Below are 19,319 nucleotides of genomic sequence, written 5' to 3' on the forward strand. Positions count from 1 at the left end.
TGTCAGTTCAGGTTTTGTATCAATATAAATTGTATTTATTTACTTTCAACATACCCAAATGTTTGTCAACAATACTGTTTGCATATATCAAAAGTATTTTTTTTTTATTCCTTTATTAGGGACATTGAATCTCAAGAGTTGCACATAACTTCAAACCACTGTAATTTTTTTGTACTCATTTTTTTTTTTATATATTGTTTTATTGTCCTTTTTGATATATGCAAACCAGTAGTGTTGACAAACATTTGGGTATGTTGAAAGTAAATGAATATAATTGATATCGATACAAAACCTGAACTAACATTAAGGGTAAGTTCACACAGAGTTTTTTGACGTGGAAACCGCGTCGGTAAACGCACCAAAAAAAGGCCGAAAATTCCTCCCATTGATTTCTATGGGAGGCGGAGGCGTTTTTTCCCACGAGCGGAAAAACCCGTCTCGCGGGAAAAATAAGTGACATGCCCTTTCTTCAGGCGTTTACGTCTCTGACCTCCCATTGACCTCAATGGGAGGCAGAGAAAGCGCATTTCGCAGCGTTTTTTTGCCCGCGGCACTCGATGGCCGCGGGCGAAAAACGCCACAGAAATCTGCGTGCAGGCAGAGCAAAATCTGCCTCAAAAGTCCAAACGGAATTTGGAGGCAGATTTACTGCCTGCAAAAGTGTCTGTGTGAACCTACCCTAATTCAGTCTTCAGAGCTGGTTTTATCTAGTATTGTTTTGAGTCTTTACTGTATGGGATACAGCTAACTGTGCACTGGACTACATCCAGCATTTGCCTAAATTGTGGGTGAGCCACCCTGTATTCTATTATATAATGAATTGTACTTATATTTTTATTACGAAATTACATAATTCCCAGTTATGTCTTTTGCTGGAATATCGCTCTAAACTGTCCTCAAATTTGACTACTGCAAATGTACCCCTAGATGGGCATTTCCAGGAGCGGTGTTTTGGGTGTTTTAAATTTCTATTCGCAGGACATTATAATGTTAGGAGCTATGGCAACTAATCCAATTGCAGCTTTCATATTCAAGCCTGCCCTGGGAAAATCTAGAATTAAAGTGGCTGCTATGGACCACTTATTTAGAACAGTTTTTATGCATGAAGGTGTTTTACAGAAGGTCAGTGTCCTTTATTATTCAATCTGCTAAGATGTCAGATCTGTGAATTTTGGCAGAAGATAATTTAACAATCCTATGTAAATGGCAAAAGAAATTGGTCATGTTTACCCGTTCAGATTTATACTAATTCAAGGCGTGCGGATTTCACAAATGGACAACAGTCTTGATTTTTTACTTAAACTTGTGAATTAGCCAATTAAAACATTTACTTTTAGATTGTGATTTCAGTACTGCACTGTTGTGTTAATTTATGTTCAATATGGCGTAGACACCTAGTTAATAGTGCTGTCCGCTGACTGATGACCTCCATGCTATGAAAATGTATAAATCTGATTTATGGGAAAGCATAGTACACAGAATCATGTCATGAAGGAGTCTACACAGGTCCACCTTTCATAAATTACTCAAGTGATTTTAGTCAATCTTGTTTTACCCAAATTTTACTAAATTTGAAGAATTTCCATAATTTAGTTCTAAGCTTATGCAAACAAAAGCGGTTCAGTATATGTACATAGACATGGGCTAAGACCAGTAATACACCTTCCTTAACTAGCTGTGCATGTCCAGTGCTGACCACTGTTCATTGCTATCCTGAGCTAAATCTTAGGAGCGTATGTACTGCAGAGGTGTCCCATAGGTTTCCCTAGTATTATGTGTTTGACACTTGCACAATAGGGTCCAAGTATTGGAATTGGCAGGAAGATTCATTGTCAACTAAGCTTTTTCAGAACGTCCGGGTACTGCTGGGCAATGCTGTATCAAAGGGAGGCTGTTAGTCTTGTGGGTGCAATCTATGTAACTGTCCCAAAACAGCCACATGGAGTAAGAGAGAGGTTTGCTTTTTTTTTTTTTTAATTTTATTTATTAAAGGGGTTGTCCTGTGAAGAGCCTATTAGGTATATGAACGTTATAGAGGACAGTCCCCTGCTTGGGACCCACCCCCCCTCTATGGACCAAAGCATAAAGCAGTTCTTCCTTCAGTGGGCTTAGGCCACCATGTATTGCATGGATGGCCGTTCACCAGAATGGCTGCCTTGCAATGCTACATTATCAACTGATCAACCGCTTCCCACAACAAAATAGGCTGTTATCCAGAGGTCTCTGACTAGAACTGTGCTATCAATATGAGAACATTTGTGAATAACAGTCCGAATCAAAGAAAAAAATCAGTTTTGTATGTTTACACTCGGCAAGTACTTCTACGTATATTGGATAAATACAGAAGGAATCCATAGAATTCTAATGCCTTGCCTCTCTGGCCTTTGACTTTTTTAAAAACAATCATTAGGGTGTATAATGGGGGAAAGGGCCCGTATACCAACTGCCCAGCTTTTCCAGAAAAGCAGATGAGAAATGAAGCGGCTCAGCGCTCACCCCAGCGCTTCTGCCGATTCGTTTTCGGGATCGGTGGGGGTCCAAGTGCTTGGAGCCCCACTGATCAAAACTTATGACATGTCAGAAGCTTTTTAAAAGTTTATTTACCCTTTAAAGCACCAAAATATGATGGATACTAATTTTTCTGTTTCAGTTAGTAAAGCTAACCTCTTACGAACTCAAGTGGGCACATGCTTTTCACGTGTTATTAATTTTTTTAATGAATATTCTCATCATGGAAAAACCAATAACTAAACCAATATAAATTCTCTGAAAAATATTGAGAGACCACATGGCTTCCATTCAGAAGCTTTGTCTATTTCTGGCTACTTTTCTCCACAGACGTGTATGTGAGGAAGGGATCATTTCAGTTACTAAATTAGAAATAGTCTAGCAAAATGAGTCGGGTCACATATTTTGCATGTCGGAACGTTGGTTTAAAAACAGCTGTTGTCTAGGGAACTGATATGTTTTCTGTAAACAGACCAAATATATGTTCTGATGGTTCTAGGAAGGACAGTCAACCTGCCTCATTCCAGCTGGCAAAGCATGCTGGGTGTTATCGTTGAACAGCTGGAGGGGGTCACTGAGCCTCTTTTAGAGCATCTCTGTTTTTACAGTCCAGGTTTTTCTTCTAGTAAAATGCTCTATGTAGATTAACAAATAAGGGTGTGAATTTTCATAGTTCAAGGTCAGGGTCTATTCACACCGTTCTCTACTCAGTTGTTGTCTCCACCAAGAAAGCTCCCGGCGCATATGCTAAACTTATCCATAGGGCTCGAATCACCCCATGGATGCCAAAAGTGTGTCGTCCTAGTAGCCGTCGGGCCAATAGGCCTCGGTATACCTGTTTTTCAACTGTATGGAACAGCATAGTTGACTACACTACTCTACACAGAGGACTCCAGTAAAAAGAGCACTTCTACTGCATGGTATACTTAATAGAGCTTTAGCCCTTTTTAAATAGTGTTTTTGATGGCTCCTGATCGTCACAAGCATACATGAGGCCAGTTTAATAGTCATATCCATATCACCAACTGCAGCTTTCCAACTACTGCAAAAGCTGTGGACCCTAGATATTTATTACCGGACATCTTTTGGGGGAGTGCTAAACTGTTTTGAAAAACTTCTTATTTTGACTTTGAGTGAAAGATTAAAAAGGTCATGCAGGAAAGTAGTACTTTTTCGGTTTTAAATTCTCTAAACATATTTTTTTTTTTTAGATTTGAGAGCAACTTTCACTCCGCTAAAATAATATGAATTTAGGTTGTCCTGAGGTAGGAAATGTGTTTTTTTTTACTTTGATTCCATTTCACAATCACTAGCCCACACGGTGTAGGAGCCATTTTGTGAGCAGGACACCTTTTTACCTCATGCTTGAGTAGTGTAATTTAATAGCTGCTTTCCTTTGTGTTTAAAGATGTCATTTATCTGTTCTATTTCCCATTCAGGTTTGTGCCATTATTGGGGGAACATTCACTGTAGCCGGCATTCTGGATTCCTGTATTTTTACTGCATCTGAAGCCTGGAAGAAAATTCAGCTGGGAAAAATTCACTAGAAACTGTTTGCCATCTCCTGCCACCAGTTAAAGCACATGGAAGACTGAAGGAGTATCAACTCATGAGGAAATTCTTATTTTGTAGTTGTAATTGAAGTACAGGGACATTGTAGAAAATTCTACCAATACTGTAACGTGACCCATTGAATCCCTTTACTTTCCTCTCCACACTGCAAATCTAGATAGTGGTAGCGGAGACAAGTTTAAGCATACCTATGTCCGCATTCTGGCTGAAAGTACTCTGGAAATTAAGTTTTGATCCAAAAGCTCCAAATGTGAAGTATTCGGCTTCCCACTGCCAGAACACAGACCTAGGTATGCTGAAACTTGTCTCCCCTATCTAGTGATGTTAGCGGTGTGGAGGGGACAAAAGTCCTGACAGACTCCCTTTCAAAATGTACCTTGTGTCCATGGAGGCATGTATTTTGTAGACTGATCAATAATCTCATAGTAGCGTGAGGTATTAAACTTGTTGTTTACGCCTAATGCTTTACTAGCTTCTTCTTGGTAGCAGTTGATCCTATAAAATGGTTGCCTACCCTGTATACATTTGGCTTCATATCACATATATGGTAACACCTTCCAGATGATATAGTTGATGTCTTGTTATCTGGACCCCAAAGCACTTTATAATGAAGTCACAGTGCATTCCTGTACAGAAAGTATTTTGTGCTACGATAAACATAAAGGGAACCTGTCACCAATATTTCACATACTGAACTCTACTCACCCCTCGCTGGCCGCTACTGTCAAAAATTAATTGCTGTTATCCCCTCTCCTAAACACCTACTCCGACCGTAAATAACGGTCTGCAAACGTTTTGTGCCTTTTATGGTAATAGTCCCGTTCGTTCCTCTTGTTTTGCCCGCCCACCACCGAAAACTGGCTCGCCCTGAATGCAGAAAACTTGTCTAAGAGAGCAAATATGCGCCCGTCATGTATGGTCCGACACGCTTCCCTGCTTTGTCCGGGCCTCAAATCTAGTTACGCATCAGAACAGGACATTGACGGGCAAGCGCGGGACTTCACATATGCTGGAGGGAGGTGAGGAGCGGTCAATCAAAAGTAAGGAAGCAAGGTTAACTCGGAGAGACTTGAGGAATGAAGATAAGACTTTTTTTTATACAAAGATATGACTTTAGTATGCTCATTAGCATACAGCACGGGAACACAAAATTGGAATACTACAGGTACAGAACCAACTTAGAAGATAATTATAGGTTACATAAAAATGATTTTACACCCACTTCCAACAGGTATTGCTGGTTCAATAGCTGAAAAGCTGGTAACAGGTTCCCTTTAAGTAATCCCATATTTTTGCTAGAGTTTGGCCTGATCATATTTACATTTTTGTTCTATGAGATTTTCCCATATTTTTGTATTTACATGGTTATGCTAATAATGTTGTCTGTCATTTTGTCAAATTTGTTATTCTCGCCTATTCTCTAGTCTGTAACAATTTTTAAGTCAACTTTTTGGTCATGCTGACTGTCAGTCAGCAAATTATTATTTTTTTTGGGGGGGGGGGACACAAGGGATTTAAACACACCTAATCCTTTTTCTTTGTCCTACCGGAAGATAAGCTGCTACCAGAAGTGTCAGACAGTGTCTGGTCTCCCTTTTCCAATTAAATAAACATTCCCTCTTGACTGAACATATGTATGGGGAGTTCTAGAGAGATAGTGGTTGGCCAAACGCCCATTTGGCAGTCGCCATCTCCTCCGACCTAACGACAAACATGCTAGCTCAGCTTGGCGTATCATGTGTATAGCCAGCTTTCGGGGTTAACTAGGATAGAATATTTATGAAATTTGTTCTCTGCCAAGGTGGGGCTTTGTGTTCTCGGAATGAGATTTAAACAGATAATATAGGAAAAAGGGACTATCCAACACTGAAAAACAAAATATTTTAGTCTTGTTCCTTACTTGTAATAACCGTTTATTCTTGTGCTACTTTTATAGAGTCCACTGTTTATTCGGTTTAGTGAGTGGAACACAATTGATCTAATATGTTTATTTGTGGGGTTGCACATTACCAGTCAAGCAACTCTGTCCAGCATTTGTTGTATCCAGATGACCTGTACTTGTAACTATGTCCACAATTAATGTTTAAAGGGATTGTCCCACCATAGCAACTTTTCACTTATGCACACCTCCAATCGCACGAAAAGGGGTCTAGAGTCTCCTCTTTGAACCCTGGAACCCCCACCAGCACGAGAATGGAGGTTACGAATACCCTGTTTAAACAGAGCGATCGTGACACATGCACGTTACTGATCTATTCATTCTTTATGGGCCTGACTGAGATAACCGAGCACTGTACTCGTCTATCTGTCAGTCCCATAAAGAATGAATCGAACGGCAGCGCGCATATGTGACAATCGCTCCGTTCAAACAGGGAACTTAGGACCCCCTGTTTCCGTGATCGGTGGGGTCCCAACAATTAAATACTTATCACCTATTCTGTAGATAAGGGATAAATGTTGGTGGGATAACACCTTTGATAGATTTTTTTTAAAGAAATGTTTCTTCTACATATTCTTTTATGACTACAAGTCAATAACAATAAGAGTGACTTATCCCTACTTCGCAGGGCATAATTTGGCAGCACAACCATTTCTAGGACAACTATAGCCACAAATCATCCTCCTTCCCTTTTTTTTTTTCTTAAGTAATGTTTTGTTCTTATTGCAATAAGCCTTTAAGGGAACAAGAGACATAGGGCATCATGTCGAAAGCGTTTTCGAAAAAAAAAAAAAAATGGTGTTGTCCATCTATGGCAACCAATCAGTGATCTGATTGGTTGCTGTGGGCTATATTTAACTTTTTATTTGGAGACTTTTTTTTTACATCCAACCCTTTGTCTTCACATCACTGTTTAGAGCAGGGGTCCGCAACCGTCGGCACTCCAGCTGTTGGAAACTACAACTCCCAGCATTCCCTGACAGCCAAAGGTTTTATTATTCCAGCTAAAGGCTGTCAAAGCATGCTGGCAATTGTAGTTTTCCAACAGCTGGAGTGTCAGAGTTTGCTGACCCCCTGATAGAGGGTAACAAGCCTTGCATGTTCGGGCTTGACATATGAGAATATCCTCAATAAGTACATCTGCAGATGGATTCCAGACTTTCCATACAAGGCATCCCAAGTACATCCTGTTGGAACAGATATGGGGATTACAGTAGGATCATTTTCATAGTAGCTGTGTCCTATATTAGGGACCAACTTGGTGCATGTCCGATGTTCTATCTATAGTCCTGTGTATCTGATTACATATCTAAAAGTGTCAGGCGACAACAGGGTTCATATTTACTAAACACAGCCATGCTGCAGACAACTGCCAACAGCCCTGGACGATTGACCATTACATTTGAACGGACCCTGGTTTGTCATGTAACATTCCACTTTCTGAAAACCAAGGATTACTTGTTAAGAGCAAACATGTGAGAGTCTGTCATTCAGCAGCTCTATCATACGGGCCAAGAAAAGCACTGTACATAGAAACAGTGGCAAATGCTTCTAAAGGTTTAGACCATATCTCATGGGCTGGTAGTAACACGTACCATTAAGAATGTCCGTCTCCTTTTCAGTCCTGGTAAATAATTTTGAAGCCTATATTTTCACACCTATCAAGTCACTACAAGTTTGTTTGAACCCATTTGCGAATTGCAGACCAAAACGAAAGCTGATCATTTTTTTTTTTGTAAACGTGGTGAATTTACAGGATGCCCACCCGTAAGTATCCTCATATTTGTTAATTAAGACAGAGGACTTATGTAGACATAACATTTTTCTTATTTTTTAAATCTAGTCTGGAAGGAGTTACCCTATGGCTAGAGCTAGACGACTACTTGCAGAACAACTTCCATCAAAAGTTGACTACAAGATCAAAACGATTGCCCAACAGTCACTGCATAGAAGTCAATAGGGGGAGAAAAAAAAATACGCAAGATTATTTGTCAGTTTTAGGAACTCTTCCATTCAACAAATATTCACGGAGAGTTATTATAACACTACATAGCACTAGCAATTGTTAAGAATTGAAGACCAGGTTTCCATGAAGTATCTCCTACGACTTTTGCAGACTAATAGGATCCTGTTACATCTATTTTTCACTACACTACAACTGTGCAGTCCATACTTCCTTGGAATGTTCTACGTGCCATGACTTAAGGGTGGGTACCTCATGGTATGCTAGAAAAATTTGTTTAACACTAGTAACCACTGTTCTTCAGTCTTCACTATTGTCGTAGACTTGACATGACATAGCATGACTGAGGTGGAGATGGTCTTATATTAAATGTTATTTTTACCGGCAGGGTAACTCATTGGTTTCTCTAGCTGAATTTGGGTGAGAATATATGCTTTTTTAGGTACAGTAAGGGTATGTGGAGGTTTAAGTGTTTTGATTTAAGCTAGGTATAAATGAAGGAGGTCTGAGCTTGTGCGTTCCTTAAATGCTGTCATTGTGGTTTTTATCTACCTCTTAGATGGTAAAATGTTTAAACTTATCTCTTCTAATGCATTACCTTCCCACCTACAAAACCGTGTTTGGTTTTTCCCCAATATAAGGCCCCATGAACACGACTGTGCCCATAATCAAGGTCCTTAATGGCAGGCCGTGGACAGCCACCCGCATTTGTGGACTGTGCTCCCATTATAAAGTATGGGAGCACGGACCATAAAAGCAAAAACATAGGACATGTCCTATCTTTTTAAATATACGGGAAGGTGTCCATGGTCAATAGAAGTGAATGGGTCTGTAATTACGGACCATAAGGGTATGTTCACACGAGGGCGTCCGTAACGGCTGAAATTACGGGGATGTTTTCAGGCTGAAACATCCCCGTAATTTCAGCTGTTACGGCATGTGCAGGAGCTTGAACGCCGCGTCCTTTACGGACGTAATTGGCGCTGCTATTCATTGGAGTCAATGAATAACGGCTCCAATTACGGCCAAAGAAGTGACAGGTCACTTCTTTGACGCGGGCGTCTATTTACGCGCCGTCATTTGACAGCGGCGCGTAAATATACGCCTCGTGTGAACAGACAAACGTCTGCCCATTGCTTTCAATGTGCAAATGTTTGTCAACGCTATTGAGGCACTATTTTCGGACGTAATTCGGGGCAAAAACGCCCGAATTACGTCCGTAATTAATGCGTGTGAACATACCCTAACAGTCGTGTGCATGGTGCCTAAACATTGTTTTGTGTCAGATTCCATAGTTTTTAGGTTGTTTTTTTTTTTCATGTAGAACTGGAGTGGGAGCGTTTCTGCGAATGTAATCCCAGGCTGTATATTATTTAAAGGACCACTAAGACCAATGCATGTATGAACAGGTCAAACATCTTTAAACCTGGTGTCAAAAATAGATTAAATATATTCAAGATGAGCGAAACTTACATTTGCCGATTTTTATATAAATACAATTAGAGATGTTACATAACGAAGGGCTGCATATTTATATAAAATATGGTTTTCCAGAGCTCATCATTTGCTTTTTCACAAGCAAGCTATGAGTACACCATGTTTTCCGGCCTTTATGGAAGGATGTTACTTTTCTTTTTTTTTTCTTTTTTTTTTTTATTGTAAATGAAGGGAATGATGAAATAGGAGGTGGATAGTGGGAAAATTGTGCAATTTGTTCTGATTTTGAGTTACTGAGTTTCAGTTTTTGTAAACCTTGAAATAATAAAAAAAAAATATTTTAAACCATTGTTTCTTTTATTCTTTTGAACGCTTTAATTTTTTTAACGCTAACTTTTATTAAGACTACAGAAAATAAAGGTGCATAGAGTATACAGCAGAAGTAGCATGTATAAAAGGTGTTAGAAATGCAGTAGGTCAGTCAAAAAATAGAAGGATACACATGTTTAGAATTTAGCGTAGCATAGCATGTACATAAATCAAAGAACCTGAAAAACAGCTTTTCAAGACACACAGATCTTAAGAGCAGTACAGTCTAGAGATGTTGCAGGTGAAGTTGAGAAAGACTAGGAGACCTAACAGCATCTGTCAATAGAAGGAACAGTCCCCAGGGCTAAACAAGCGACTAATAAGAACTAGTGTTGGAGTTGGCTATTAATGGATGCCATATTTTAGCAAATTTATCAGGGTAACTTCTTGCCTCATAAGTAAGTTTAAAAAGTGGAAGAGTAGAATTGACCATTAAGATCCACGCCTGCAGCGTAGGGACCTCGGGATGCACAATGTGTGAGTGGTTTTCTTGGCATTGAATTAGAGAACATCAGTGCATGGTTTACAGGCAGTGGCGGATTATCATTAGGGCGGTTCAAGCGGTCGCCCAGGGCCCAAGGCTCCCGGGGGGCCCATGGCCGGCCGAACCGCACATGATCGCATGTGCCCCTTCATGCCCGGTAGCGTTGCTAGCACCGGAGGGGGCCCCGGTGCTAGCGGCAGCCACATTCAGTGGCGTAACTATAGGGGTCGCAATTGCAACTGGGCCCAGAAGCCAGGGGGGCCCGCGGCCCCCCGCGACAACATGAATGAAAAGTTACTATAGTAACGGGCCTATGTAATAAACGACATGGGCCCCTGTTACTATAGTAACTCACAGTACTTACCCCTCCTCTCCCTTGAGCGCATCGGAGGTTCTGACGTCACAGCGCTGTGCGCAGCGCATAACATCCCGACACTTCATGGAGTGAGGACTTGCGGCCGAAGAGGAAGTAAGTTTAATTTTAGTGTCTTGCTGAAGCTGATGGGTCGGGGTCTGACACCCGGGACCCCTGCCAATCAGCTGTTTTGAAGGGGTTGCAGCTGCTCGTACGAGCGCTTCTTCCCCTTCATTCCTGTCACTTTCTCATACTGAATCGCCGACACGGAAATGAAGGGGAAGCAGAACACGTACGAGCTCTGCTCTCAAGACAGCTGATTGGCGGGGCTCCCGGGAGTCTTACCCCAACCCATCAGCTATTCATGGCCTTTACTGAGGATAGGCCCATCAATGTTTAGGGACTGGACAACCTTTAAAGCCTAACGTGTGTTAGGCTTAGATACAGGGCACCAGCTTATACTGCATAAGAATACTGTCTGCTGGACCCTGTATCTAAGCCTGCCTTAGGCTTAGATACCGGGTCCAACAAACCGTATCACACATGCACATGGGCCCTGTATCTAGGGCCCTGTATCTAAGGCCCTCTTCACATCATCACTGCCCTTCCGTTGAGGGGTTCCGTGTGGTTAACCCCTCAACGGAAAGGCAAACGGAAACCTTAGCTTCCGTTTGAATCACCATTGATCTCAATGGTGATGGAAACTTTGCTAATGGTTTGTCACCGTTGTGAACGGGTTCCATTGTTTTGGTGGAATCAATAGCGCAGTCGACAATGCAAAATGGAATCCTGCCACAACGGTGAGAAACTGAAATCTTTAGCAACGTTTCCGTCACCATTGAGATCAAGCGGAGGTTTCAGTTTGCCTTTCTGTTGAGGGGTTAACCCGACGGAACCGATCAACGGAAGGGCAGCGGTGATGTGAACAGGCCCTTACTAATGTTTTTTTTTTTGTTTTTTTTACAGGTTCGGTTGTTGGACTACGTCTGATTCGATGACTGCTTTATTCTCAATAAAATGGTTAATGAGGGTTGTGTGGGGGTGTTTTATTTCAATAAATATAATTTTTCTATGTCTTTGTATTTTTTTTTTACTTTATCGCTACCAACTTACTAATGGCCGCTGACAAGTTGACAGCGTCCATTACTAAGGCGGGGCTTAGTGTTAGCCGGTGAAAAGGCTAACACTAACCCCCATTATTACCCCGGTACCCACCCCCACCAGGGGTGCCAGGAAGAGCTGGGTACGATCCGGTACCCGACTATCTGTAGTGATGGCTGGGTACCAAAAGTTTAGGGTCACTTAGAAATGTCCTTATTTTTGAAAGAAAAGCAGTTTTTTTTTCAATGAAAATAACATTAAATTAATCAGAAATACACTCTACATTGTTAATGTGCTAAATGACTATTCTAGCTGCAAATGTCTGGTTTTTAATGCAATATCTACATAGGTGTATAGAGGCCCATTTCCAGCAACCATCACTCCAGTGTTCTAATGGTACATTGTGTTTGCTAACTGTGTTAGAAGGCTAATGGATGATTAGAAAACACTTGAAAACCCTTGTGCAATTATGATAGCACCGCTGTAAACTGGTTTTCTGTTTAGAGGAGCTATAAAACTGACCTTCCTTTGAGCTAGTTGAGAATCTGGAGCATTACATTTGTGGGTTCGATTAAACTCTCAAAATGGCTAGAAAAAGAGAGCTTTCATGTGAAACTCGACAGTCTATTCTTGTTCTTAGAAATGAAGGCTATTCCATGCGAGAAATTGCCAAGAAACTGAAGATTTCCTACAACGGTGTGTACTACTCCCTTCAGAGGACAGCACACACAGGCTCTAGCCAGAGTATAAAGAGAAGTGGGAGGCCCCGCTGCACAACTGAGCAACAAGGAAAGTACATTAGAGTCTCTAGTTTGAGAAATAGACGCCTCGCAGGTCCTCAACTGCCAGCTTCATTAAATAGTACCCGCTAAACGCCAGTGTCAACATCTACAGTGAAGAGGCGACTCTGGGATGCTGGCCTTCAGGGCAGAGTGGCAAAGAAAAAGCCATACCGGAGACTGGCTAATAAAAGGAAAAGATTAATATGGGCAAAAGCACACAGACATTGGACAGAGGAAGATTGGAAAAAAGTCTTATGGACAGACGAATCGAAGTTTGAGGTGTTTGGATCACACAGAAGAACATTTGTGAGACGCAGAACAACTGAAAAGATGCTGGAAGAGTGCCTGACGCCATCTGTCAAGCATGGTGGAGGTAATGTGATGGTCTGGGGTTGCTTTGGTGCTGGTAAAGTGGGAGATTTGTACAAGGTAAAAGGGATTTTGAATAAGGAAGGCGATCACTCCATTTTGCAACGCCATGCCATACCCTGTGGACAGCGTTTGATTGGAGATAATTTCATCCTACAACAGGACAATGACCCAAAGCACACCTCCAAATTATGCAAGAACTATTTAGGGAAGAAGCAGGCAGCTGGTATTCTATCTGTAATGGAGTGGCCAGCGCAGTCACCAGATCTCAACCCCATAGAGCTGTTGTGGAAGCAGCTTGACCATATGGTACGCAAGAAGTGCCCATCAAGCCAATCCAACTTGTGGGAGGGCCTTCTGGAAGCATGGGGTGAAATTTCTCCCGATTACCTCAGCAAATTAACAGCTAGAATGCCAAAGGTCTGCAATGCTGTAATTGCTGCAAATGGATCATTCTTTGACGAAAGCAACGTTTGAAGTAGAAAATTATTATTTAAAATAAAAATCATTATTTCTAACCTGGTCAATGTCTTGACTATATTTTCTAGTCATTTTGAAACTCATTTGATAAACATAAGTGTGAGTTTTCATGGAAAACACAAAATTGTCTGGGTGACCCCAAATTTTGAACGGTAGTGTAGGTGCAGAAATGTTGGAAAAGTGAGACGCGGCAAACTGAAGAAATGGGTCGTGGCCGGGAGTGGTGATCATAGAGGACCAAATAAAAGAGAAAAAGAACTCTCCAGAACCAAGCAAATTACATAAATACAACACCAGAACCAAGCTCAGTACTTATATACAGCACCAGAACAAAACTCAGTACATATATACAGCACCAGAACAAAGCTCAGTACATATATACAGCACCAGAGCCAAGCTCAGTACATATATACAGCACCAGAACAAAGCTCAGTACATATATACAACACCAGAACCATTTTTATCCCACCCCTGCTCACTACAGAGTTCCAAACTGTCTCTGGAAGTGAAATCAGCACAAGGACTGTGCGTCAGGTGCTTCATGAAATGGATGAAGCGTTGTAAAGCACGCCGCCACTGGACTCTGGAGCAGTGGAAATGTGTTCTCTGGAGAGATGAATCGCGTTTCACTATCTGGCAGTCTGATGGACAAATCAGGGTATGGTGGATGTCAGGAGAATGTTACCTACTGAAATGCATAGTGGAAGGATAATGGTCTGGGCAGGGCCGTATTTAGAGTTGATGCTGCCCTATGCACTTAGTAGTGGTGCCACCCCCATAACTCCAAAAGTTACAGAAAAAGTGTAGCTCACTGACATTGCTGTTTCAGCGCCAGTCCTTGGAAATGTAAGTCTAATAAAAAATAAAAAAATGGGTTACTAATGTTTTTTTGTGTTGGTTTGTGTTTTTTTTACAGATTCGGTTGTTGGACTACTTCAGATTCGAGGACTTCCTCGATGAGGGTGGTTTTTTATTTTCAGTGACAATGGTTAACGAGGGTTGTGTGTGGGTTTTTTATTTTAAAGAGGCCCTGTCACCAGATTTTGCAACCCCTATCTGCTATTGCAGCAGATAGGCGCTGCAATGTAGATTACAGTAACGTTTTTATTTTTAAAAAACGAGCATTTTTGGCCAAGTTATGACCATTTTTGTATTTATGCAAATGAGGCTTGCAAAAGTACAACTGGGCGTGTATTATGTGCGTACATCGGGGCGTTTTTACTTCTTTTACTAGCTGGGCGTTCTGACGAGAAGTATCATCCACTTCTCTTCAGAACGCCCAGCTTCTGGCAGATCACGCTGTGACGTCACTTCCCCAGGTCCTGCATCGTGTCAGACGAGCGAGGACACATCGGCACCAGAGGCTACAGATGATTCTGCAGCAGCATCGGCGTTTGCAGGTAAGTCGATGTAGCTACTTACCTGCAAACGCTGATGCTGCTGCAGAATCAACTGTAGCCTCTGGTGCCGATGTGTCCTCACTCGTCTGACACGATGCAGGACCTGGGGAAGTGACGTCACAGCGTGATCTGCCAGAAGCTGGGCGTTCTGAAGAGAAGTGGATGATACTTCTCGTCAGAACGCCCAGCTAGTAAAAGAAGTAAAAACTCCCCGATGTATGCACATAATACACGCCCAGTTGTACTTTTACTTTTCAACACGCCCAGTTGTACTTTTGCAAGCCTCATTTTCATAAATACAAAAATGGTCATAACTTGGCCAAAAATGCTCGTTTTTTAAAAATAAAAACGTTACTGTAATCTACATTGCAGCGCCGATCTGCTGCAATAGCAGATAGGGGTTGCAAAATCTGGTGACAGAGCCTCTTTAATAAAATATTTTTTCTGTGTGACGGTTTTATTTTTAACATTATTGCTACTGCCTTAGTAATGACCGCTCTCTGATTGACCGCATCCAATACTAAGGCAGGGCTTGGTGTTAGCCGGTGAAAATCAAGCACTAACCCGATAATTACCCCGTACCCACCGCCACCAGGGGTACTGGGAAGAACCGGGTACATTCCAGTACCCGACTATCTAAAGTGATGGTCGGTCACTGCGGTGCCCGAAGGCTGGTATCATTAGACTAGGAAAGCCCAAAATCCATGGCCTTTCCCACCCTGGTAATACTGGCCTGCTGCTGCTATGGTGTATCTGTCTGGTTGTGACAAATGGGGAAGACCAAACGTATTTTTTGGTGTTTTTTTCAATCATTTTATTTTTTATTTAAAAAAAAAAAAAAACAATGTGAGGTCCCCCTTATTTTTTATTACCAGCCAGATACAACATAGCAGCAGCAGCCCCGCATTACCAGGGTGTGAAAGGCCAAATTTTTTTGGTCTTTCCCAGACCACTTCATATTCTCTGGTACTGAATCGTACCCCTGGTGGCGGTGGGTACTGGGGGAGGGTCACTGCTAGCCTTTTCACCGGCTAACACTCAGCCTCGCCTTAGTAATGGATGCTGTCTACCAGACAGCAGCCATTAATAAGGCAATAGTAATAATGTTTAAAAAAATTACCAACACATAAAAAATATTTTATTGAAATAAAAACCCCCACACAACTTTCGTTAACCATTTTATTGAATAAAAATGCTGTTGTCGAAGTAGTCCTCGAATCCGAAGTAGTCCAACAACCGAAACTATAAAAAAACACACAAATCATTGACACATATAAGGATAGTTTGTATAGACCGAGAGTGTATTAGATCGTTTTAATAATTTTTAACTTTTTACCTATAAGGTTTTTGTAATTTTTTTCTGTATATATTTTTTATGTTGTTTTTATTATATTATATTGATATTTTTATCTTGTATATTTTAAGTGGGGAGAGGTAACCCCACTTAACAAGTAATCAGCACTGGGGTTTCCCTTCAATTGTCAAACACTACAGGGTGGGCAATTTATATGGATACACCTAAATAAAATGGGAATGGTTGGTGATATTAACTTCCTGTTTGTGGCACATTAGTATATGGGAGGGGGGAAACTTTTCAAGCTGGGTGTTGACCATGGTGGCCATTTTGAAGTCGGCCATTTTGTATCCAACTTTAGTTTTTTCAATGGGAAGAGGGTCATGTGACACATCAAACTTATCGAGAATTTCACAAGAAAAACAATGGTGTGCTTGGTTTTAACGTTACTTTATTCTTTCATGAGTTATTTACAAGTTTCTGACCACTTATAAAATGTGTTCAAAGTGCTGCCCATTGTGTTGGATTGTCAATGCAACCCTCTTCTCCCACTCTTCACACACTGATAGCAACACCGCAGAAGAAATGCTAGCACAGGCTTCCAGTATCCGTAGTTTCAGTTGCTGCACATCTCGTATCTTCACAGCATAGACAATTGCCTTCAGATGACCCCAAAGATAAAAGTCTAAGGGGGTCAGATCGGGAGGCATTTCTTCTGCGGTGTTGCTATCAGTGTGTGAAGAGTGGGAGAAGAGGGTTGCATTGACAATCCAACACAATGGGCAGCACTTTGAACACATTTTATAAGTGGTCAGAAACTTGTAAATAACTCATGAAAGAATAAAGTAACGTTAAAACCAAGCACACCATTGTTTTTCTAGTGAAATTCTCGATAAGTTTGATGTCACATGACCCTCTTCCCATTGAAAAAACTAAAGTTGGATACAAAATGGCCGACTTCAAAATGGCCGCCATGGTCAACACCCAGCTTGAAAAGTTTCCCCCCTCCCATATACTAATGTGCCACAAACAGGAAGTTAATATCACCAACCATTCCCATTTTATTTAGGTGTATCCATATAAATGGCCCACCCTGTATATCTGTCTCTCTCTAGATAGCAGTGAATACTGAGTCTGGTATCCACTATTGTTAGAGTTGTATATGTTTATCGGGTGTTCCCTCAGTTCTAATCAGACACTCTTTAACACCTTCCCGACCGCCCACTGTCTTTTGATGTCAGGCGGTGCGGGTGCTTAATCTACAGAGACGTCTTTTGGCGTCGCTGTAGATTAGGCTGATGAGCGCTCGTGAGAGCACTCGTCCTCTAAGCAGGAGCTGTTACTAACAGCTCCTGATCTTAGAGCAGCCTCCTGAACACAGCTGGGGTCGGCAAACATTTGGACCCCAGCTGTTTAACTCTTTGATTACCGCGGTCAGTGACCGCGGCAAGATCAAAGGGAATTCCCCTCTTTGATCGCATCACCGGGATTCCAGTGATGCGATCAAACACTGGGGAATCCCTCTGCAGTCAGCCCTGGGGACCTAGAAAGGACCCCAGGGCTGTCTGTTCCGTGTGCCTGCTGTTCGGGCACACTATGTGCTGCCCGATCAGCAGCCTGTGTCATAGTGACACAGTGTAATGTATTAGCGTACAGAAGTATGCTAATACATTACAAGTAAAAAATAAAGTTACAAATAAAGTTATCCCTTGATGAGATAAAAAAAAAAAAGTAACAAAACAAATAAATAAATAAAAAAAGTCCCAAAAAGAGTCTTTATTTTGCATAAAATAAATTTTATTGACCCTACGCTAAATAAAAACAAAAAACCTATGCATATTAGGTATCTACACGACAGTAATAACCTGAAGAATTAATCTAATGGGTTATTTAGCGTAAAATGTGAACGGGATGAAAAATAAACAAAAAAAGTATTCCGAGAATCGCTTTTTCCTATATTAACGCCGTAAAAAAAAATACTATTTTTCTCGCATAAAACAAGGCCTCATACAGCCACGTCAATGAAAAAATAAAAAAGTTATGGCTGCTGAAGCGCAGAGAGGCAAAAACAGAAAAATTGAGCTGGTCATTAACGTCTTTTCAGGCCCGGTCATTAAGGGGTTAAATCTAAATACCGAAGAACAACAATGAGCCATAATGCCAATTCATATAAAAAGTAAATATTTTATTAACATGTATCACAAATGCAATTTAAAACATTACATAGGAACAGGACCCTAGTATAAAATAGTGGAGCAAATAGTTAACCCTTATCAGGTAATGAACACAGGTGCAAGGGCTATATATAAATGATTTACATATCCAGGGTATAAGCCCCAAGAAGGGAAAGATAATCCTATTATAAGTCCAATACCAATTCGTAAAATTACATAAGTGAAAAGTAAAGGCGATAGGAACAATAGGATAACATAGTACTATTTAAAGGAATCATTCATATTTAGCAGCCTTACCCATGACAGCAATGTAAGAAGATCGTTGGTATTTGCTCCTTCACATGAAACACCAACGCGCGTTTCGCTACGGTTGCTTCCTCAGGGGGGATGTGTGTGTGTGTGTGTATATGTCCTCTTACAAAACAGCCCTTAAATAGTTTGGAGAAAGTCCATCATGCCGTCAATTGCGGCGCATCTCAAATGCCGCGGCCGGAAGCGAGGCCAGCCCCACTTCCGGTTCCAGGCAAGGCAGCGCGTCCCCGGATACCCGACGCGTACGGGAGTTCCGGGCATGCGCAATGGGCGTATGGAAGCGGGAAGGGCAGAACGTCGCCGCCAGCAGCAGCCGCACAAACATGCGCACTTGACAGCAGGAAGTGGAAAAGTTACTTACAATATACAAACGCTATCTCCCATTTATGTGTAAATAGACATTCATAGCCGGTCAGGGGAATTTATATTTCAATATAGGTAGAAAAGGATTGATTATATACACTACTTTAGAAGCCTTATTAGCATAAACGAGTGTATGTGGATCAGTAAAGAATATATTGTATTACAGAATGTGAATTTAAGTAGTGTCAATAAAGTGAAATGAACAAAAATGCGAATAAATAGCCAATAATTTACATCAAAGGAAAAGTGACAGTGCGACGAATCACAAGAAAAAGAATAAGTGAATGGAAGGACAAGAGTATGTAAAAAAAAATAAAAAAAAAAATAAAACAATCATAAGTGAAAATAAAAATAAGTGAAAATAAAGAATGTAAGAAATATATTATAAAATATATTATATCCATACGTTCTAAGACA

At 41.1% G+C, this 19,319-nt stretch overlaps 1 protein-coding gene across 1 annotated transcript in view; it reads left to right on the top strand.

Annotated features, from left to right (window-relative positions):
* The window catches only part of ERGIC1 (endoplasmic reticulum-golgi intermediate compartment 1), a 110,649-nt gene extending 100,885 nt beyond the window's left edge, over nucleotides 1-9,764 (top strand). The window contains exon 10 of the mRNA XM_075856505.1: nucleotides 3,948-9,764. Within this exon, the coding sequence (XP_075712620.1) occupies nucleotides 3,948-4,055 (108 nt within the window). The 3' untranslated portion in view covers nucleotides 4,056-9,764. The remainder of the gene's footprint in view (nucleotides 1-3,947) is intronic.
* Nucleotides 9,765-19,319: the final 9,555 nt, after the last annotated feature.

The sequence above is a fragment of the Rhinoderma darwinii genome, chromosome 3 (assembly GCF_050947455.1).
Source record: "Rhinoderma darwinii isolate aRhiDar2 chromosome 3, aRhiDar2.hap1, whole genome shotgun sequence".
Classification (NCBI taxonomy): domain Eukaryota; kingdom Metazoa; phylum Chordata; class Amphibia; order Anura; family Rhinodermatidae; genus Rhinoderma; species Rhinoderma darwinii.